The sequence below is a fragment of the Candoia aspera genome, chromosome 2 (assembly GCF_035149785.1).
Source record: "Candoia aspera isolate rCanAsp1 chromosome 2, rCanAsp1.hap2, whole genome shotgun sequence".
Lineage (NCBI taxonomy): Eukaryota > Metazoa > Chordata > Lepidosauria > Squamata > Boidae > Candoia > Candoia aspera.
Genome location: NC_086154.1, coordinates 262,763,050 through 262,785,631, shown reverse-complemented (window position 1 = coordinate 262,785,631; position 22,582 = coordinate 262,763,050). Strand labels below are relative to the sequence as shown.

The 22,582-nt window shown below is 48.7% G+C and overlaps 2 protein-coding genes across 4 annotated transcripts; one reads left to right on the top strand and one right to left on the bottom strand.

Moving 5' to 3' along the window:
* The first annotated feature begins 90 nt into the window (after positions 1-90).
* LOC134491855 (aquaporin-7-like) lies at positions 91-9,938 on the top strand. 3 transcript variants are annotated; one of them, XM_063295880.1, is made up of 6 exons: positions 91-271; positions 4,216-4,342; positions 4,898-5,035; positions 5,112-5,169; positions 6,446-6,564; positions 7,705-7,856. In XM_063295880.1, exons 1-6 carry the CDS (start codon positions 167-169, stop codon positions 7,749-7,751), a joined length of 594 nt encoding a protein of 197 aa, XP_063151950.1. In that variant the 5' UTR covers positions 91-166; the 3' UTR covers positions 7,752-7,856. The 3 variants fall into 3 exon arrangements, with proteins under 3 accessions (XP_063151950.1, XP_063151949.1, XP_063151948.1); XM_063295878.1 differs by lacking the exon at positions 5,112-5,169 and adding an exon at positions 9,519-9,938 and having other exon boundaries at positions 95-271; positions 7,705-7,922; XM_063295879.1 differs by lacking the exon at positions 5,112-5,169 and having other exon boundaries at positions 7,705-7,926.
* A 714-nt stretch (positions 9,939-10,652) lies between these two features.
* Positions 10,653-22,447, bottom strand: TPGS2 (tubulin polyglutamylase complex subunit 2). The gene is made up of 7 exons (XM_063295882.1): positions 22,280-22,447; positions 19,470-19,549; positions 16,275-16,362; positions 15,765-15,896; positions 13,774-13,887; positions 11,469-11,629; positions 10,653-11,170 (listed from the first exon to the last, which is right to left on the bottom strand). Exons 1-7 carry the CDS (start codon positions 22,350-22,352, stop codon positions 10,928-10,930), a joined length of 891 nt encoding a protein of 296 aa, XP_063151952.1. The 5' UTR covers positions 22,353-22,447; the 3' UTR covers positions 10,653-10,927.
* Between the last annotated feature and the right edge of the window lie 135 nt (positions 22,448-22,582).

Here is a 22,582-nt window from a genome sequence, read left to right as displayed (position 1 = left end):
CGTAAAGACATCAGATGCTCAATTGACCGGTTAGCCTTTAACCAGATGGTAGGAGCTGTCAGTACGTGCCCAGGTGGAGATGAAAGAACCGTGCTGTGTTTCAAGCCTCTGCAAAGCCAAGGCTCTTTAGAACGACGTCTCCCTTTTCAACAGAAGTTATACCTGGATGTCAGTGACCAAGATGTTGGAAAAAGTAATAAACTCGGTGGTGATCCGGAATGAAACTTTCCGACAGGCTTTGGCAGAGGCCCTGGCCACCTTCATCTTGATGGTGAGAAGACGTGGTGCTTTGGGGGGAGAAGCAGAGAGGGTTAGAAGATTGGGGGGGGTGAGAAGATTGGGAGTATGCCCCCTTCTTGCCTTTGGAGATAAGTGATGCATGGACCTAAAGTGTTGCTGTGGCTGAGTCACTTATGTGAAGGGACAAGCTGGTCTGAGCAACCTGACTTCACTTGGTCCCCTCTGGATTTGTTTGGGATGGAACTCTCAGGGTTCCTTGACAGGTGACAAATCTCAAAGTTTGGGGAACTGAAGTCCCAACGTCTGGAGGGCACCAGATTGGGGAAGGCAGGGTTAAGAAGGCTCGAGGGACAGACAATCTTTCTGAATGGGGTCCTCGAGAACTTTCTTTAGAGACAGGAAAGTTCTCGCATCACCTGTCAAGGAAGACCAAGCTCAGCTTCGCTCTCTTCTTTCCCATATAATTAACGTGTGGAATTCCCTGCCACCTTAGGGGGTGATGGGTGGGGTCCTTCTGTGACTGGGGAAATGGATTAGGAGGAGTCATGGGGCTGGGGCGGGGTGTGTTTGGTCGTGGTTAGTTCAATTAAAGCTCCAGGTTTAGAAGCTGTCTCTGGCAGACCACCAGCAAAAGGTTTGTTTCTTTTAAGCCCCCTCCTCAGCTTCTCTAAAGCATCTGTCGGCCAACCGCTGAAGAAAGTACATGTAAACAATTGTTTTGATCACGGATGGTTTTCTTCTTTTATGTTCTAAAGAATCCAGTGGAAGTCTTCATTAGCTGGAAATCTTGAGAGTCAGGGTTTCTTGCTGGTTTTTTAAACATGCTGGCTAGATGGATCATTTTCTCCTTTTCCTCATAATACGCAAACCCAAGTCCATCTAAGACAGTTAAATGGTGCGAGAGTCAGGACAGACAACAAGGAAGTGCCCCATTACGGCACCCGGTTAACAGGGGTGGGCCGATCTTTCATTTGAATTCGAGTTCACATTGACATTTGACTGGGTTGCCACCCAGAATCTAATTTCAGAACTGCATTGGCAGGCTGATTTTGAACTGTTGAATCAGAGGTCATCAAACAGATCCAGATGTTTTGGACTTCTCACATGCAAAAACATTTTTCTCGGCTTCATTTGGACAGCCACATCAGACTGGACCAATTTTCTGAATCTAGTCAGAGTCCTGCCTTGGATTTTGTTTGATTCTCACACACTGTTGCTTATGGGACTCTACCTGCGTCCACAAAGAAACTCTGATTGTTGAGTCATTCCTGGGGGTAAGGCTCTGCAAAGCTGTCTTTGACCGTGACTGTTATCAGAGTTTGATATTCAGCAGACTGAACCAAGGTGATAATTTACTTTTCCACATTGACAAAGTGCATGTTGGATAACTTTGCTCATGAAACGCTGATGTTATTTCTTAAGATTTTCTTTATATATCACTAGGACACCCATAACATCCAAAAGGTGGTGAATATATATATATATATTTTACAAAACGATAGCTGCGTTCTAATACATCCAGGCATAGAAGAGATCGATTTCTTGATACCTATTGCAGAGAAGCCTGAACTTAAGGTCCTCGGCTCCTATCTGGTCATGACCCACAGAGCAGCTAGAATGTGGTTGTAGGTCTGTCCACGTTGCATAGAACGTTCCTCCATTTGTTGTGGCTGTAGTTGTGAGCCAGCTGTTTTACTTCTATCAGGCTGAGTTTTGCTAGCTTATCTTCTATATTCTATAGGGAAACAAGTGGCTGATTTAGAGAAATACAGAACAGCTCTGTTGGATCCAGCGAATAGCCATCTCAGCTCAGCATTTTATGTGTCACAGTAGCCAACCAGATGCTTCTAGGGTGCTCAGGAGGAGAAGCTCCTCTTCCACCACTGCTCACTGCAACTGGGATTTGGAGGCACACCACCCCTAACCCAACTTTGAGTCTTCAAGACCCATAACCCTTGAGCGACCCATCCTCCACGGAAGTATCCAATCCCCTTTTAGAGCTATCCAAGTGAGTGACCATCACTACATCACGTGGTAATGAATTCCACAGATTAGTCATGAGTTATAAGCTTCCTTCTGTCCATTCTGAATCTCCTTCCTATCAGTTCATTGGGTAAGAACGGTCAAATTCAGTCTTATGGCTCTGTGTGTCCTGTTAAAGATGTAAGAGGCTACAGGTAGTCCTTGCTTAACAACCACAATTGGGACCAGAATTTTGGTTGCTAAACGAAGTGGTCATTAAGTGAATCCTACCCAATTTTACAACCTTTTTCGCAGCAGCCGTTAAGCGAATCACTACGGACATTAAGCAAACCATGTGGTCATTGAGCGAATCATGTGGTTCCCATTGATTTTGCTTGCTGGAAGCTGGCTGTTAAGGTCGTAAATGGCGACCACGTGACCACAGGACGCTGTGAGGGTTGTAAATGAGAACCAGTTGCCAAGCACCCAGATTGTGATCATGTGACCGTGGGGACACTAAGGTGGTCGTATGTGTGAGGCCTGGTCGTAACTTGGTTTTTCCAGCACCGTTGTAAGTCCAAGCCATCACTAAACAAATGGTTGTTAAGTGAGGACTACCTGTACTACTAGCAAAGTTTTTCCTTCTTGCTAAGCTGAATACAGGTCACCAGCCATATGCAGAAGCCCAATCAATTTTTGGGTGTGGGAAAACGGCATCATCAGGAAAAGGTGTTTCTATCAAACACAAACAGCTCTGGTTCCAATGGACTTGTAAAAAAGCCAGAAATTTTTGGGTTTAAATCCATACGCTTATGCAAAGAATTTTGAAGATCAACATTCAGCTGAAACCAGAACTTCTCCTGCTGGCATTAATGGACTGTCAATTAGAAAAGAGCCATGGAAGATATATAAAAATGATGATTACTGCCATGAGATTGTTATATATGCCAAAATGGAAAGACTCTGAAATCCCCACATCAGAGGATTGGTTGGTGAACGTGACAGAATTAGCAGAGACGGCCAAATTAACCATTCTGGGTGTTCGATTAGAGAAAGATCAACAATTACATTTATTAGTGACTGGAAACCCCTTGTGGACTGTTTGCTGGAAAAAAGAGGAAAATGAGCTTGTGATTTATGGGTTTGAAAATTAGAAAGGCTAGCTTATGGAAAGCAGGAAATGATGATGCAGCTTTAGAGAGAGAGGGCAAAATACTTACTGTATAAATGTATCTATAACCATTGTTAAGAAGATCGGAAGCCGCTTCTTTAAAATCTTTTTCTTTTTCTTTTTTTTACTATTTACTATTTTTCTTTATTATCTTTATTTTCTCTTATAGTTTTTGTTAAAAAGGTCTCAATAGAAATAACAAAAAACAAAACCCAGCCCTGGCTTCAGCAACGTCTGACCGAGAGGTCTTTACCAACCTTGGTAACAGGTCTGCTTGAGCTCAGGCAAGCAAAAGGCCAAGCAGAAAAAAGTCCACCTATCTGAGTCCTCCAGACTAAATGTGAGTGAAGGATTACAATCCCAGCCAAGCACATGAGAGAGGGTGACGATGTCATAACAAAAGCACACGACGCTGGTGAGCAGACTTTGCAAGATGGGAAGATCAACTCACGCAAGTAGATGGAGACAGGTCGACCAAGCTCTCTCCCCATCATGGTACTTTAGACTGAATTAGATCATTGGTGCATTTACTTCAAAGTTCTCTCTTCCCATGGCCACCGCCTTCCAAACTCTCAGCGGAAATCAGGGACTGAATTTAGGATTTTTGGCATGCAGAACACGTTCTGCCCCCGATTTTTGAACCCTCTCCACAACATTTTCCGGGGAATATCAGAGAACAGGCAGCATTATTTTCCTTCTTCTTTGTAGCTTTCTGCCATCCTGCTCTTCCAACTCTTCATTTTTCCTGGACTAGTTTCTAGGTAGGCCATAAACTGTCCCCTAACTAAAATGGCAGAGTCCCTGGAAGACCTCTTCTCTTCTCTTCTCTTCTCTTCTGACAGGCTTTTGGCCTCGGCTCTGTTGCGCAAGTCGTGCTGGGAGAGAAGCATTTTGGAGAATATTTGAGCATCAATCTAGGATTTGGGCTTGGTGTTATGTTAGGTATCCATGCTGCTGGTGGCATTTCAGGTGAGTCTAGTAGATAAGTGGGGGGGTGGGGGGCAGGGGCGGGTTTGATCCAGAATCCAACCTTCTCTGTTAGCCTTCCCCAACGTAGCATCCTGCACACCCTGTCTTGAAACTACAACTCTCAGAGTTCTCAAGGCACAGGACTCAATGTTTTAGCTCAGGGTTTCTCAACCTTGACAACTTTTAGATGCTGGCTGGGGAATTCTGGGAGTTGAAGCCCACCCATCTTAAGGCTGTCAAGGTTGAGCAACCGTCTTCTAGCTGAAGTTCCCAGGTGCCCCTTCAGCACATGTAGAACAAGTGTGGTGTTCTTTGGCTATTTCCACTGCACACATAGCACATGATGGAGGCTGAATCTTTTTCCTACCATTTTCCTAACTTTTGTTTAAGCAGATGCCTTAAGCGGAGATTGTGTGGCATTTTATTGTGTAACTGCCTGACCCCCGTGGAATAGCAGAAATGGATGGCGGTTGGTTCTATCAAATCACGCTGTTGCTGTTCTTGTGACCGCTACCATCATGATGATTCGTCTCCCATTGTCTTTGTTGCTAAAAGGTGCTCATATGAACGCTTCCATAACTTTCGCCAACTGCGTGGTGGGAAAACTTCTCTGGCGCAAACTTCCGGCGTATGTGATTGGCCAGTTCCTGGGATCGTTTGCAGCATCGGCTCTGATTTTTGTTTTGTATTATGGTAGGCATTCCCCCACACCTTCTGACAAAATCCTCATTCACTTGCAAGAGGGGGAAAGGGTTACACTCCTTATCAGGGAAAGGTCTGCATTTCTGGGCTGGAAGCAAGGAGGCTGTGACAGAAGGGTACAACCGGTAGCTTGCCAAAGCCAAGCTGTCGGTACAAATGTGCAGCTTTCCCTTGGTCTTATGAACCAGCCACAAGCCCATTCCCTAATGCAATATTGCATGCAGTGATTGGGGATGTCAGTTAGCCTCATGCAGACTGGTAAAATCATGCTTAGGCCTTGATACCCCTGTGGATTGTGCCTTGCAAGCCCTTTAGGGGGAGGCAACTGCAGACTTGGTCCCAAGGAGTGACCATCAGCTGCTATGACACCAGTAGGAAGCAGAGATCATTTTATAACTAGAGGTCTGCAGTACTGAGCTCCAAGGTGAGGAAGATGCTTCAGATCCCGCTTGGGCATCCTCTCTGAACTTGTCTACGAGTGATCGGTTCCACAAAATGTGGTGATGGCACTAACACGATGGGCTTTGGAGGGAGATGAGATAAATTCATGGAGGGCAGACCTACCAAACCATTGGAAGGCCTGAAGGACCAGGTTAGGGACAGACCATCATGGAGAAAATCTACCTATGTGGTCGCTAAGAGTCCAGGCTGACTTGATGGCACATAGGTCTACCAAGGGCTCTTAGTCTTGAAAACTCAAGGTTGCTTCCAGTTTGGGGGCATCGCGTCTCCAGATTCCAGTTGTGAGGGGACAATGGTGGGAAAGAGGGAGGTTTCCATGTCCTGCTGGAGGCATCTGGTTGACCATTGGGAGAAACAAAATGAACGGACCTTGCCTGATCCAGCGGTTATCCTGTGTTCTTACATAATTAAAGACACAAAAACCCATTACGGTACTAAAATTACATTTTCTGCGTTTCTGAAATTACGTCACCCCCCCCTTGGGGACTTTTCTGCCAAACTGCCAGTTTTCTATTCTTATATTTCTAGTGTAGCTAGTGGCACAATTTCTACTGGTTTTGAAGCAGGAGCTATGTAATGAAAGGCTGGACATGAAAGAAAAATAAAAGGCAAAGTCTCCTTAGAGCTCCTTCCTTGACAAGCCCCCTCCATTTGCAGCCCCCAAAAGGGGAGAGTGCCTGGTTCAGGTCACTTGGATTTGGAAAATAAGCCAGTTTGGGCCCGAGTACCCCTTGGATGGGAGACCACTAGGAAATTCCACAGCTGCAGGCTAGAGCGGGAAGTTTAAAAAAGCCATTCCTGAAAGTGGTGATGGAAAACCACTGCCATAAAACGGGGATCCAGTCCTCTGGGGTGGAGCGTGCCGTGAGTCTTATTTTTTCCTCTCACCTTCATTTGTATTTTTGCTGTCCAAAGACTTGATTTCGTCTTCCGTTTTAGAAGCCCTACAGAATTACACGGGAGGAAACCTGACTGTGACGGGGCCTACAGCCACCGCAGGGATCTTTGCCACCTACCCTGCCCCCTACATGTCCCTGTGGAGAGGGTTCCTACAGGAGGTTAGTGCCCCCGGACCGATTGCGAGAAGGGTCACCGAGGCACGGGTCTAGCATGGCGAAGGGACAGGAGGGCGACCTCTTGCAGTGCCGGCATCTTTTGTGGGTCAGCCTGCTCAGTCCTTCAGTGAACTTGTCATGTGGTTGGAAACGTTGGGCGGGGGCCCATGCTCAGGAGGGAGCGCTGCACAGAGCTGGGGTGTCCATGGAGATGTTCTGGTGATTGGTTGCTTCACCGAAGGAAGGACTTTCTAAGGAGCTGGTTGATGCAGCATTTTGGGCAGGGGGATGAGCCACTGGGGACCTCTGTCCCACAGTTGGCTTTTGTCTCTCATGCTGATCCCCAGAACAAGAAGCAGATTTTGCTTCCTATGGACAGTTCAGGAATAACAACTGGCTGCTGCTTTGAGACTCATCAGAGAGGCTTAGGAGGAGCTTGGAGGCCCTTGGATCAGGGATTGGCTCCTCCAGAACCCCCCCTCTGTCCCACTGGGTCATCTAGAGAGGGCTTGCTGAGGTTAGGGGCCGTGCTCCTCTCCCCACAAGGTGGAAGATGCTGTCCCCTTGCTCTTCGTTTCCAGGAAAGCTCTCAAGGCCATTCTATTTTTATGGGCCAACAAAAAATGGGTAAGTTGGTAACGTTGGCCCAGTAAGTTTTGAGGGCTTTATTAAGATGATGGGTTGTGCTGTTGGTGGGGTGAGAAATATTACAGTCACAGAATTGGAACAGACCTTAGCAGTAGTTTAATCCAACCCCCTGCTCAGCGCAGGATCCACTGGAGCGTCTTCCACCAATAACTTTCCAGCCTCTGTTGGGAGATCTGTAGCAGAGGGGAAGTCACCAGTTCATGTGGCAGCCCATTCCACTGGTTGATAACTTGTACAGTCAGTAAGTTTTTCCTGGTATCTACCTGAACCTTCCTTCCTACAAGGTAGGTAGGTCCAAGTACAACCTTCCAATCCATTGATTCAGGTCCTGCCTTCTTGGGCAACAGAGAACGAGGCCCTCCCTCTTGCAAGTAACAACCCTTCAGATATCCAGAGACTGCTTTCACTTCTCCCCCAAAACTTCACTTCTGCAGGCTAAACACACCCTATTGTTTAACGATCCTGAGCCTTCATTCCTGTTCTTCTCCTCTGCAGCTTATTGCAACCAGCATGCTCATGATTGGTATCCTTGCCATCAATGACGCGAAGAATGCAGGCGCTCTGCCGGGCACCAACGCCTTTATCATTGCGCTGTTGGTTGTAGCCATTGGCATATCTATGGGGATGAACACTGGCTATGCCATCAACCCTTCCAGGGATCTGCCCCCCAGGATTTTCACTGCTCTTTCTGGATGGGGGTTAGAGGTGTTCCGGTGAGTTCAGGGCACTGATTTATTTTACCGATGACAAGGACATTCACACTGTCCGGCTTGGCAGGACCCCTGGTAGCTTACCTTATATATTGAAGCAGAAGAGGAACAACGGATTACTAAACGGTGATGGTCCACCAACGATCAGCCCACCAACCATCTCACCATAAATGCCTTGGCACAAGGTGCCAAGGTACCTTGAGAGGAGATGGTGGCCCAGAGTGTGGGGCCATAACCAATTCTGCTAAGATATTGCAGTTGGAAGAGAGAGTACTAGACTCACCATGGGTCTGACCTGCTATATTCACTTTCTTTATATTATTCAAAATAAAAAAAATTCCCTTCTCACCCCTAGGGGTGGTATGTGTCTTCCTCAACCTCGGGTCCTCCACCAGGGGCCTGGGAGTTTGAGGGTTCTGCGCAGGATCTCAGCTGTTCCTAGCATTGCACTCTTCTGGACAGAGAGCTCTGATGTTGCTCCTGGGATCTGTTGCAGCCCCTCTCCCAGCTGAGGAGTCCCAGCCCCGAGTGCCCCTACCACCACTGGGACCACTTTGGCCTTCCCTTTCCACATCCTCTCTAGTTCCTCCTTCAGGCCTTGGGGCTTCTCCAGCTTCTCATGCTCCTTCTTCCTGATGCTGCTGTCACTTGGCACCGCTACATCTATCACCACCGCTGTCTTCTGGTCCTTGTCTACTACCACGATGTCTGGCTGATTGGCCAGGACCTGCCTGTCCGTCTGGATCTGGAAGTCCCACAGGATCTCAGCCTTGCCATTCTCCACAACCTTCTGTGGAATCTCCCATCTGGACTTGGGAGCGTCTAGCCCATATGCTGTGCAGATGTTCCTGTACATGCCGGCTACTTGGTGGTGCCGTTCAGTGTGTGCTGTTCCTGCCTGCATCTTACGCCCTGCCACTGTGTGTTGGGCTGTCTCTGAGGCCCCTCTGCACAGCCTGCACCTCCGGTCCTGTCTAGTGTGGTAGATCTCTCTCTCTCTCTCTCTCACATGCACACACACAACAGTATATATATATAATAGAAATTATATATATATAATTTGGAAGGTGTTAAATACTGGAGGGAGAAACATTTCAGATCATTCAATGGGGCACCTTTGTAATGAATGAACAATAAAGGAGGGTTGGAAATTAGTTGCCAAGGCTGAAAAACACTGCTCTAGAAGTTCTGAAAAATAATTTAGAGGCAGATGTTTCAGATTTTTTTTTAAAAAAAAAATCCTGGGAGAAAATGCTGGCAATCTGTTTTATTGTTTTTACTGTTTTATGATTGTTTTACAGTATTTAGTTTTGTCGTTGTTGTGAGCTGCCCAGAGTTGCTTAAGGTGGGCGGCCAGATAAATCTTTTAAATAAATAAATAAGTAAATAAATAGTCTACAAGGACATGCCCATCAATTGCCATGAGCTGGGCTCAACTTGGTCCAGGCCAATTTTCAGATTAAGCCACCCTTCCAACTTTACAGTGTCCAATAACGATTCACACAATGCCCTGCTCCAGCTAGGAACCATGCTTTTATCGAACAGTCAGGGGTTATGGCTTAGGGTTGGCTGTTAACCCGCACTGCCTTCTTCTTTCAGAGCAGCCAACAATTGGTGGTGGGTCCCAGTGGTGGCCCCAACGCTGGGGTGCCTCATTGGGATCTTCACCTACAACATCCTGATCGACTTCCACAATCGCCCTCGGACAGATCCAGAGCCTTGGAAGCAAGACCCAGAGGCTGAGATGACGTCTCCCATGTGACGGGGCAGCGCTGCTTTCAAAGAATTACGTTTTTTGGCTACCTGAATATGCTTTCCTTCCAGGCCCCCAAGGAAGAGGAGAGCACCTTTGGGGAAGACGGGAGAAACCTGGAGTTCATCAGCTCATATGGGCCTGCTCTAGGGAACTGCCTCCTTGTTCAAAGTGGAGTCATCTGTCCACCTAAGAGACATGCAGATCGGGACAAAATCTGGACGCCAGAGATAGGGACTTGGAAAAATAAATCCACATGCTAGGATTAGTGGTGGAGACAAGAGTGGGCATCCGTGTTCCAAGGAGCGCTGGTCCCTGTCCTTTCCTGGTCGGAAACCGGCCGAGAATGGGTCACTTGGATTCTTTAAGGAGAAGCCTAAAATATCACCTGTTCTTTGGAGCCCAGGGTGGTTTCTGGGCCAAAAGGGTGAGAAAAACAGCAAAGGCCAACAATACAACTACCGCCCCCCGCCCCCAAGGCAAGGGGATTGCTCTTCCTTTCTCCGGGACCATCTTCCCCAGCGAGTTGCGTGGTCACCTCTGCACTTCCCATCCGGTATGGTTGGACCACCTGGCTGGGGCCTTCTGAGAGTCATAGTCCAACAGCTGGGGGGGCGCCAGGTTGGGGAATGCTGCCCTGCGTGTTCACCAGGAATGTGTTGTCCTTGAGAAAGGAAGGAAGGGTCTCCGGCAATCCTAAACCCAGTTGGGGACGGGTCGTGCCGTATCAAGAGGTAGAAAAGATCCAAGTGGTAAAAGCAAAAACATCTGCATTACAAACCTGTTTCCGTTAGGGTTTTGGGGAAAGCACTTCGTAGAGGCCTGTCACATATTCTGTGACCACAGTCCAGCTTTTCTAAGTGGGGGACAGTGACATCCTGCCCCACAAAACTAGGATGGTCTGGAGGAGGAAATAAAGTATGAAAAATGGGAGTGGGGGGGAAATGGAAGCACAAACGCAGTCCTCAGATTGCCCACCCAGATCTGCAAGAGGTGAGCATCAGCCTGGCTATGGAGGTTGGGACAATTCTGTGCAAAGCTGGGCAGGGGAGGCAGGGCATTAACAATGGCCCTGCTTTTGCCCTGGGTCTGTTTGAAGAGTCAACCCCGTGTGCAGGTGTGGCCCAAAGGAAATTCAGCCAGGACTCCGAGGCTTCTGCAGTAAATATTCTGCGATAAATATTAAGTCCTGCAAAGCAGAAGGAGCGATACGGAGCTGGAAGGCTGGGTGACTCCCGGGGGCCCCAGAGTTTGATCAAGGCTGGGGTTCACGTCGTCTTGACAAGCTCCCGACCTGCGAAGGGTTCCGGGGGGACCCTCCTGCTGTCTGACCCTTCTGGGAGGTGGGCAGTTGGGACGGTGACCTCTTCTTGACTATGGGCATTTTGGTTTTGCTGCGAAAAACCTTATTGGGATCCAGCTTGTTGACAAACGAATCAGCCGCCTCTGAGAGCTGCTCCATGTTGACCGTGATGGGTTTGTACATATTGAACCATTGCTGGAAAAGAGGAATGGAAAAGGAGACTCAGACCAGGTGTTTGGGATGGGGGGGCAGCCAGGTGTACAAAACCTGCCTGGAGGGTACCCCGGGGAACGCAGCTAATTTACCTCTGAGCTGGGATGAGGCTTCCCTTGAAGAGATAACAAAGGGGGCACTTGGGCACTTCGTTCTCCACCCTGCTGGGGCGATTTGCCAGGGAGGAAGACATCTGCAGGGCTTCAGCCTCTCCCCCAAAGTGGGAGCCAGCAGGGCCACGAAGGAGCAAGGAAGGGCTTCCTGAAGGGGCTGCACTCACCTTAGCCTGGGGGCTGATGCCGTAGCTGGTGAAGCTGTACTGCCACTGGGGGAGCCCCAGGTGGGTGATCAGAAGTCGGTAGTAAGCGGTGAAGGATTTGGTCAGGAAGTGCCAGTAGAGGGCTCGGTCCAGGAACCAGATTTCTGATTCAGGGCTGACAACTAAGATTGAGACAAAAGATGACCACAGAGGTTAGGGAGCTGGCCGAGAACAAGAGCGTCCCGTCTGTGACCCTCTGCGGCAAAACGTGCTGCCTGCGTTCGCCACGGTGAGGCCATGCGCTCTGCAGCTTCTCCGCACTGGCTCACCCCACCGCAGACTTGCCAGCCAGCCTTGGTTTCACTCAGCACAGGAGGCAAGGAGGCACTGCGCGACTGAAAGCCAGAAAATCTGGCTGAGTTGACTGGGGTTCAGTTAATGGTGGGTGAGCATGTCGTGTGAACGCAGCCTCTAAATTTAGAGACCGGGGGCTAATTCTGAGCTTGTCAGGTGTGGCTTAGAAATGCTGTAAAATAAATGACTGATACAGCTGACAAGCCAATGTGAAGGACCATGGCCAGGGCAAAGTGTTGTTGTTACCTGGAATTTTAGGCTTCCTTATTAGCTTCTTAAGGTGATATCAGCATTTAAGCATGGCATCCACGCCGCCTTTTCAAGTTCAAAAAAACACGTTTTCCTGTAACCCCAAACCCTTTCTTTCTTTTACCTGCAAAAACTAGCCTTTACAGCAACTAAACAATAGAGAGCATATTCTGAAAGTCCTTGAATACACTTGCCAGTTTTAAGTTGATACAAACCCGGCTGCGAAAGGGAGTGACGTAACCCATAAATTTGCCCCTTGTGGAATGTTATCCAGAATCAATGTTTTCTATTGTTCTATTCTCACATGTAATCCATGTCTTTTATTGTCTCATTACTTGCTTTACGACATATCACATATACCAGATGCATCATTTGTCTCTGTACCCTGTAAAAGGACTTGACACCACCCCCCCTTAATAAATGCTTTTGTTTTTGCCTGGATTGCTGCGTGATTCATGTTTTCAGGTAGGCAAAAAGCCACTTTGCACAGTTAGCCTCTCCCCCAAATTCAGGGACCACGTTTTTATCAGCTCCACGCCAAACTCGGGGTGCCTGAGTTTCTAGGCAACAACATGTCCCTGCTGGAAAGCCTCCTACGGTCTCTGTCTGTTGCCCGAGCTGAGAAGAGGGGAGAACATCCGAGCCCCTCCCCCAACCTGCAGCAGCTCCCCAAATCCTTGGCTGGCACAGCAGGGACAGAGGGGCCAGCTGGCGAAGGAGGAGATGGAGTCAAGAGTGGTCCAGAAAGGAGGAAAAGAGGAAGTGGAGGGGGACTCCTGCAGGGGCCCCACATGCATGTTTTGAGAAGTGGGGAAGAGAGCTGGGGGGAAGAAAGGCAGCAGACCTTTCCTTTGGGAGGCAGGGGTGGTGGAGAAAATGAGCATAGCCAACAAAATGGAGGCTGCTCCATTTGACAGGGAAGAGTCTTTTGGACATGACCAGGGTCAAGCCCAGCTCCCCTCTTTGCCTAATCCCATCAGACCCAGACAGACTGACCCTCCCTGCCCCCAAAAGCCCCCTGCCATCCCATCTGAACCAAAGAAGAGAAGCCTCCTCACCCGGCCATGGCACAGACTAGACCATGGTTTCTCAGCCTCGGCCCCTTTAAGATGCGTGGACTTCAACTCCATGCTGGCTGGGGAATTCTGGGAGTTGAAGTCCACACATCTTAAAGGGGCCGAGGTTGAGAAACCCTGGGCTGGAGGGCAGCCCCAAGAAGGGAGTTGCAACATAGTAACAAAGTGAGGAACCCCAACTTTCCATGCTCAATGAAGGACACGCCCCCCATTGTCCCAGCATTTGGACTCCTTTAACAATGGACTTTCCCGGCTCTGCTGCCCTCCTGAAAGGGCCGTTTGGCCTAACAGAAGGAACCCCAGGTACGTGGACAAGGCCTGCCCACCTTCCTCAAACTGGCCAGCCAATCAAAGGCCTAGGATTTCTCACCGTGTAGCCCTTCACCTCTATAAAAACCTTCGCTTTCCCATGGTTCGGGGTCCCTCTTTCTTGTAAAGCAGGCCCCCAAAGATCGATGAAACAAACAGTGTGGTGCTCTGTGTTTCTGAATTTTCTCACACAGCCTTAAGTGAGTTGCGTTAACCGTGATTTATTGCTTAAGTCAACATTGGTCGGGTTCACCCGACCCACGAAACCCCAAGCCACGGTCTACAAACCTCAATTAGGACGTTCACACAAGAGATTTAGGCTCTGATCTGCAACGTACCTGGCCTGGTGTTCTTGTAGACCAGGCAGACCTTCCCGTTCCCTGCGCAGGGGTCTAATTCAAATATCAGACATCGGGAATCCAGGTGAGGCCTCTTCGGTTGTTCCTTGTTACCTTTGGAAGAAACAGCCATGAAAACAGACCAGGCTTTCCCCAGCAGCCCTGGGTGTGGAAGGACAAAGATGGGGAAGTTTTGGACTTCGGGAAGATCCAGAACCCTGTATGGGTGAGGTCTGGGTAGCAAAGGAAGATGCCAGAAAACAACAAGGGCTGCTACTGTGAGAAAAGACCAACACGCTCCAGATGTTCTCCCTATCATTTAATGTGGAATTGGACCTCCCATCACTGAAATCCATTACAGGTAGTCCTCACTTAACGACTGTCTGTTTAGCAACCACCCTGAGTTACAACAGCGCTGAAAAAAAGACAACTGGTCCTCATACTTACGACCGTCACAGAATCGCCATGGTCACATAATCACGATTTGGGCACTTGGCAACCGTTGCACATTTACAATAGTTGCACTGTCCCATGGTCACATGAACGCCATTTTCAACCTTCTCAGACGGCTTCTCATAAGCAAAATCAATAGGGAACAGTATGATTCACTTAACAACCATGTGCTTTGCTTAATGACCATGTGATTCACTTAATGACTGTCACAAGAATGGTCATAAAATCAGGTCCAGATTCGCTGAACAACCACATCGCTTAGCGACCAACATTCCAGTCCCAATTGTGGTTGTTAAATGAGGACCACCTGTATTCCCTCTCCTGCACCCAGGAATGGGGAGAACTTAGCTCGACTTCCTAAACCCTTTCAGATATTTGAAGGGCACTACCCCAGTACAGCATCCTGGCATCAGAGTTGGCAGGGCCTCTTCAGACGCTCCAATCCCATGCGCTGCTGAGTGCAGAATCTGCATTCGGGCATCCAAGTTAGAAGGAGGTCGAGATCTAACCTCTGTCTGAACATGTCCAACAGAGGAGAGACTACATTTCTGCGGGTTGTTGGTTCTACTACATTTACTTTCCAGGATGCTTTTTTTTTCTCGCATTCAGCCAGAATCCGCCTTCACGTAAATCCAGCAAACTCCGACCCGAACAGCTTTTGATCTTCGTGTCAGAGGCAGGGACGGGTAGGGGGTGGGGGTGGGGGGTGGGATATCTTATCAGCAAATGGGTGCGCATCATATGAGAATGGCAGAAAGACTTCTGTATGTGCACAGCTGGAAGGATACGCAAATTCCCACAGTAGAAGGATGGATGGAGAAAATAACGGAACTGGCAGAGATGGTGAAACTGACAGCATTGATAAGAGAAAACAATTTGGCTGGATTTGTTTCTACGTGGAAGCCGCTTTTGAACTTTCTGCTTGTATCTGAAAAAAATGAAGCTTTGATTTTGGGTTTTGATGATTAGGTTGTTATAGCTTATAGAATTAATGTTTACTGTGGTTTGAATTAGAGTAAGAGATTAATGCAGCCTTTCTCAACCTTTTGACCCTGGAGCAACCCTTCAAATATTTTTCAGGCCTCAGGGAACTCCTGCATATTCAGGCTCAAATATAGGCCCGAAGTATATTTGTTTCACGTGTAGGCCTGTAGACATGCATTAACAGTGTTCTTAAACGAAAAATAAAGAAGGAAACTTACCTCTTTAATGGGAAGTTGCTCAAATTTGAAATAATCTTTAAAATAAATAAACCCCTAGTGACCTCTCATAGAACCCTAGGGTGCCACAGAACCCTGGTTGAGAAACCCTGGATTAATGTATTAAGTATTTATATTTGTATCTGTGCTGGAGAAGGTCAGAAGTCATTCTTTTTGCATTTCTATCAATTTCTGCACTTTTTAGTTTGTCTTTTTTCTTGTCTCTAATCTTCTCTATATTTTGTATTTTATCTGTACTTTGAAACTTTAACAAAGTATACGTCTGTATGTGTGTGGGTGTATAAATAAAAAAAAAAGTGTGCGTGTGTGTGTGTGTACCTTCCTCGTCGTCGGTGTCTTCCAGGTCAGCAAGAGTTGGAGCACTGGGCAAGGCATACGCTGGTGAAACACCAAGGCGGTTCAACTTGGAGATGCTGTTAATTGTCATACAGCCCAGAGAAACAGGGTTATCTTGAAGAGAAAATAACCAGGTTCATGCACTGAGCAAAGGCACAGCTTGCTGAACTGTGGTTGGCTGAATAGATGTGTGCAGGCAATATGCTACGCCCAAACCTGGAAGGCCAAATAAAATGAATCTCAACATTGCAAGAGACCCCAGTGTTGATCTCACTGCTGAATGGCCCACGTTTCCTCAAAAATAAAATGAGGAAAGCATGAATTTAACCGGAAGAAACAGAATAATCTTCCCCAACGTGGGGGCTGTCAATGCACTTCTGGAACCGGAAACATGCTGCCTGGAGCTGGGAGAGCTTTCCTTCCCACACATCCAGGTCTGGCCGAAATAGGACGCCAATAACCAGGGACAAAGAAGGGGCTGGAGACGCTCACCGTCAAACTTTATGCTCCAGGTCATACAGAATCCGTCTGTCATGAGGTAGAAATTCTTTAAATCCTCCGGGAGGACACAGGCATTTTTCTGCAAGCGAAGATGAGGGCGGGAAGAGAGCAGAAAGCTTCAGGACTAAGAAGTGGATGTGTTGCGTCCTGCAGAACGAGCGAGCCACTGAGCAAGAAAAGCAGGCGTAGAGGAGCCCAAGACGACCCAGGAGAAGGTATGCAAAGACTGCTTGCAAAACAGGAGCTCAGTCCGGGAAAGCGAGACAGCGTGAGAAAGAAAGTCAGGGATGACCAGTCTTGACTCTCTTTGGTATGAGGAGGAGGGAAGGAGAAACGCTGCCAGGCTTTCAACATTTGGTTAGTATAGCCTAGATCAGTGTTTCTCAACCTCAGCAACTGGAACATGTGTGGACTTCAACTCCCAGAATTTCCCAGCCAGCCATACTGGCCTAGATCAATCAAATGGAGTGTCTCCTTCCTGGCCTGGCCTACCTCAAAGGGCTGACAGCAAGGTAGCTTTTGGTTGGGGTGCTGTGGCTGGGCCATGGACTCTTTGGACTGGATGGAGGGCCACGTTATGGCCAACCAACGTACCCACACCATTCACTTTTGGAGTTGCTCAATGGCAATGGAAAAATGTTTTCTCTCTACAACAGCACTTTTCAACCTTGGCAGCTTGAAGACGTGTGGGCTTCAACTCCCAGAATTCCTCAGCCAGCCATGCTGGCTGGGGAATTCTGGGAGTTGAAGTCCACACGTCTTCAAGCTGCCAAGGCTGAGAAACACTGCTCTGAGAAAAGATTGAGTGAGATTTTAGCAAGATTCACACCTTTAAAAATCCCCCTTCTTAAAGGAAAAAATGATCAACTGAAGCCTGAAAAAAACCTTCCTGAACCTTCTTAGGCCTGATGACACTGTTTGGCTATCCCAGACCAGCCCCTGGAGAGGGAATTCACAATGTCGGTCTCAGATCCAGACCAGGCTTCACGCACGTTCGGCCCATCGCCCAATGCGGCACCAGGGAGGGGTCGTGTCAGTAGCAACCAGGGCAGCCTCTCGTGCTTGGAGAAGAGGAAACGCTGATCCCGGGGCCCCAACCGCAGCTTCACGGTGACGGGCATGCACTGCCCCATAGTCCCATTTTTCCCAGTGGAAAGGAACTTGCCAAAGGGGGTTTGAGCAGACAAAATTGCAGACCAAAACCAGCATCTCTGCTAAGCCACATCTCCTCTTGGCCATTTGGGGCTGTTTTAGCATTTATCCTTGTCATCCTTGGTTTGGCCCTGATGTTCCTGCATCACCAGAGACCCCTCCAGTGTTTCTCCTGAAATAGCCACGGCTATTTTCTCCCCCCTAACCTTCCGGCATTCTTCAAGACCTGAGTGACCCCTCTGGACTCCTGCCCCTCTTAAGCTTTGCAGCCGTCGTCCAGCTATCTTTGGCTGGATTTCAGCTGTCTGGACAACTGCCCGCTGTCCGTTCTCGGCTGAATTATCTTGACCACCTAGATGAAGTGCCGTTAGAATTCCGCCTTTGAAAAACCACGGGCTGCAGAGTTGGCTGCTGCAACGGCCAGCCCAGGAGGGAGAAGCCTGGGACTCTTATGGAGAGAGAAGTGCAAGACCAGGTGGGAAGGTTGTATTTTTTCCTATTTCAGTCAAGTTACAGGAGTTAATTAATGCTGAAAGAGGAACGGGTGGGTGTGGGGGAAATATGGCTCAGAATGAATGGTTCTGCATGGTTAATTTACTTTTTAACTACCTTGATTGCAAGGAGAGAACAGTCTGTACCATTTCAAGAGAAAACTATTCCTGGCACGTAAAATTCCAAGCAAAATGAAGCTTACGTGGAGTAGGTCTGCCAAGGAGGATGGTTTGCGGGGGCCAAATCCTTTTGCCTGATAGGCTCAATTGTTAGGGACAAATAAAGGTGGGTGGGTGCCATTCCCCACCCCACCCCCTGTACTCTCCCTGTCTTTTCTGTACTCTGTCCATCTAAAAGCGATGAATTGCAATGCAGTTGCAATTGCAAAAGCGACAAATTGCCTGTAATTTGCAGCCAGTCTGTGAAACGTCAGCTGTGTTATCTGCAGGTCAGAAAACAGCCTCTTTTTCGGGGGGGGGGGCAGTAAAATGGCTTTCCTTACAAATAAAGCCTGAAACATTTGTGTGGGGTGGGGGAGGCGTTCTCGCAGAAGCTGCAGAACTGGGGAAGCTTACATGGGTACCCTATAAAAGAGGACTACAAACTGGTATTTCTGTCAGAGGCAAGGAGGACCACCTAATGGAGCTTCCAAGACTGGGACCAGTATATCACACAATAAGTTATACCAGGAACATAGAAAAGGGAAGGGATTCCCTTTCATATCCTACTTGGATGCTTCATGGAACACCTGACTGGCTGCTGCTCGGAAAACATGGAGGAAATTTGGGTTCACAAATTTCCCTTCGTTTCCTGTTCTCTTTTTTCCTTTAAATATTTGCTCTTACACACTGGGCATTTTTAAGACATGCAAGTGAATTCTGGACCCTGGGCCTGATCCACCACTTCACATCTCTCCCTCTCCAAGGGATTTCTTAACCCACTGAATTTACTGCAGACGGCTGGTGGAGGGAAACTGTGACATCTAGTGGAAGGAAATGTGGAGGGAAGCGTTCCCAAAGCTGCTTACGTCAGAAGGGAAAAGGTGAAGCCGCCTGGATGCTGCTGACTTTTGGTGCAATTTGGGGGTCCCAAGAAGCCAGACGGCGGGTGTTTGCCATTGGCTTCTTCCACAATGTCTTGAGGCTAGTCTACACCTTGTGGTCTCCTATCCAGGTGCTAACCTGATCCATCCAACCCTCTTAGCTTTTCACAATGGGCCAGACAGGCTAGCTAATGCCACCCAGAGCTGAAGGAAGGGTCTCCCTTGAACTGAGCTCCACTCCTGATGTGTTTATGGGGACAACAACAGAGTTTTCTTGGCAACCTTCTTGACTTCCCAATCTAACTTTCTGCCACCCCGCAAGGGATTTCTGGTGTTCTCCCATCCGAGTCCTGAATGGGCCAGATTCTGCTTAGGCAGCCTGCTTAAAGGGGTTTTGCTGCAAGGAGTTTTGCACTCACCGCCCCAGCCCGAAGGCGGAAACGTGCCCGGCTCTCAGTTGTGCAAGAGAAAAGACAAAATGCGGAGAGAGGTCGTGGTACCTGTTCCCAGGAGATGATTGCGTGGCGCTCCGCGGGTTCTTTTTCTACAAACATCACTTCTGTAACTCCTGGAGAAGTTTCTGCAACAGCAGACAAGACAAAAAGTTCAGCTGACAAAGAATAAACAGGGAGAAGGAAATGTAAGAACGAGAGCTGGAAGAGACCTGGGGATAGGGTACACATTTTTGAAAAAAATACATCCATTTCAGTTTCTCACTCTTGCAAATACACTGAAGTTTGGTTCCTTGAACTTGAGAATTTTTTTTTAAATGACACTAAAATATCTCTGCATTTTACAGCAGTTCAGTTTGCCATTTTTCAAACAATTCTCCCTGACAAGAGTACAGGTAGTCCTTGCTTAACCACCATGACTGGGACTGGAATTTCAGTTGCTAAGCCAAGCGGTCATCAAGCAAATCTGACCCTATTTCACAACCGTTTTTGTGGTGGTCATGAAGTGAATCACCGCAGGTGTTAAGTGAACCATGTGGTCATTAAAGGAATCATGTGGTCCCCCATTGATTTTGTTTGCCAGAAGCTGGCCAGGAAGGTAAAAAATGGCGATCACATGACCATGGGATGCTGCGATGGTCATGAATGTGAACCGGTTGCCAAGTGCCCAAATCGTGATCACATGACTGCGTGGATGCTGAAATGGTTGTAAGTGTGAGGACCAGTCATAAGTCAGTTTTGCCAGCACCGTTGTAATTCTGAACCCTCACTAAATGAATGGTTGTTAAGTGAGGACTGCCTGTACACTGTTTTCAGGCTATATGTGAATAGGGTACTGATGTTTCTACAGTGTGGACAACAGTTATGTTTTAATCAGAATCAAGCTTCAGTCTTGCGGTTGGTCTGACAACGGGTAATAGAAAAGATGGAATTGCAAAGGTGTGCCCACAGATAGGGGGTCAAAAAAGTCAAGATGGCTGGGGGCACCATTTTGACTTTTTTGACTTTCGCCCTGCAGACCCGCCTGTATTCCAATGTGGGCCCAATGCTTCCTTCCGATACCTAATAGATGGGAAGTGGAGAAACTGATGCTTCCTGCCAGACAGGAAAGCCTTGTTCTGTGGAAAATATCCGGGTTGAGAAAGTCAGATGCAGAAAGTGATGCTTAAATTATTAGGGACTGGAAACTGCTGGGCCAGGAAGCCGCGCAGGAGTTTGAGCAGGTACCTGGGAGCCAAGCTAGGAAAGAGAAGCACATATTGTACTGTTTTTGCTCAACTTCCATCCTGCCTTTCCCCCAACAGCTCAAGGCACTTTCCACAGAGGTCTGTCTTCTGCCATTTTTACTGCCACAACCACCACCCTGCAGTGTAGGCTGGGCTGAGCGAGAGCCACGGGCTCAAAGTCCCCCAGGGAGCTCCCATGGTGGAGGGTGGACTCAAACCCAGGTCCCACCAATCCCCATCCAAGGCTTTAATCGCTACATCGTAGCGGCCATACCTTATAGTTCACAGAGCCACGTGTGTGGATGATGGGCGACGTAGTCCAACGGTAACAGGGAGCCTCAGGTTAGGGAAGGCTGATAGAAATGATCGGGGCTCATAAAGAGGGAGAAGTTCCACCCCCTGATTACTGTAGCAACACTTGGGGCTGGCTAACGTGCTCTTGCACTGAATGTTAGGAAAAACGTCCTGCGTAAAAGCGGTTGGGGCCAGTGACCCAGAGGGAGGTTGGGCTCCTCTTCATTGGACGCGTTGAATTGGATGCTTGGACAGCCAGCTGTCTGAGATGCTTGAATTCAGATCCCCGCCCTGATCAGCGGTGGACTGGATGGCCTCAAGGGTCCCTTCCAACTCTAGGATTTGTACCTCATGCTAGGCTGTACAGGTATTCCTTGCTTAACCACAATTGGGACCAGAATTTCAGTTGCTAAGCAAAGAGGTCATTAAGCCAATCTGACCCAATTTTATGACCTTTTTTGCAGCGGTTGTTAAGCGAATCACCACAGGTGCTAAGCGAACCATGTGGTCATTAAGCGAATCACGCAGTTCCCCATTGATTTTGCTTGCCAGAAGCTGGCCGGAAAGGTTGAAAATGGCGATCATGTGATCACGGGACGCTACAATGGTCATAAATGCAAACCGGTTGCCAAGCGCCCAAATTGCAAGTCATTTTTCATCACCGTCGTAAGTCCGAACCGTCACCAAACAAATAGTTGTCAAGTGAGGACTACCTATAATGCGGTTTAGGCTTAGCATAGGGTGTCCCCAAGAGCCCGGCCACTTGCCGCAGTGTCCAACTGTGCTGACTCAGCAAGCCCCGGTTAAACAAGCCATAATTTGGCTGACACTGCGAATCTGGGGGATGCGATTCCGCAGAGACTCACTTTCCAAACGGTGGCAGGCTTTCTCCAGTGCCAAAAAAAGCAGAAGAAAGAACTTCTCAGGGCAGAAGAAAATCAAAACTGGGGTCTCAATTGGGTATCCCGGCTGGAATCTTTGGGCCAGGAAAACCAAAATCAATCTTTTTCCTTCCCTTGTTGCCACACCGGGTAACCTCCTCAACCTGAAAGGTGAGCTGGGTCGGGCGGATGGGAGACCACCAGGAAATCCTCGGGTTGTCGGCAAGCCCGGAAAATTGGAAAGCAAAAATCCCAGCAGCAGGAGGAGCAGTTTGGGCAAAGGCTGGGAGAGGCTGCAGCCACCCACCGTCTCCCCGGGGAAGCCGAAGCTCGCCGCGCGGCTGCCCGCGGAACTCCCTGCCACTTGATGCTCGGAGGACCGGGCTGGCTCCAGCCCGTCCCCGCCCGGACCGTCTCCATGCCAACGCGGAGGCGCAGGGCCCGGCTGCCAGCTTACCCAAGAGGCGGGTCACCCCGAGGGTGAGCTTCTCCAGGTAGGGCTTGACCCCGTGCAGCTCCGGTTCCTCCATCTCGCCCTTCGCCGCCAGCGGCCCCTCCTGCCAACCCCGCCCCGCAAAGCACCCGGCCGGAGTCTATTGACCCCTCTCGACACCCTTAGCCTTGAGCAGCGGCGCACCATCACACCCGACCCGTTCGTTGGATCGCGGCGCGTCACGGGAGCGGTAGTCCGGCGTGGGGAAGGATTCCTCGGAGAGGAGGAAAGCGAAAACTACACCTCCCAGAAAGCAGTGCAGCGGTT

Bases quoted from the DNA above. Each gene is read 5' to 3' on its own strand.
- LOC134491855 (XM_063295878.1), top strand. From the start codon at position 167: ATGTCAGTGACCAAGATGTTGGAAAAAGTAATAAACTCGGTGGTGATC. The intron at 272-4,215 runs GTGAGAAGACGT...CTCTTCTGACAG, and splicing joins TGGCCACCTTCATCTTGATG to GCTTTTGGCCTCGGCTCTGT. The intron at 4,343-4,897 runs GTGAGTCTAGTA...TGTTGCTAAAAG, and splicing joins TGCTGCTGGTGGCATTTCAG to GTGCTCATATGAACGCTTCC.
- TPGS2 (XM_063295882.1), bottom strand. From the start codon at position 22,352: ATGGAGGAACCGGAGCTGCACGGGGTCAAGCCCTACCTGGAGAAGCTC. The intron at 15,897-16,274 runs GTGAGCGTCTCC...TTTCTCTTCAAG, and splicing joins CTGGAGCATAAAGTTTGACG to ATAACCCTGTTTCTCTGGGC. The intron at 13,888-15,764 runs GTACACACACAC...TTTCTTCCAAAG, and splicing joins AGACACCGACGACGAGGAAG to GTAACAAGGAACAACCGAAG.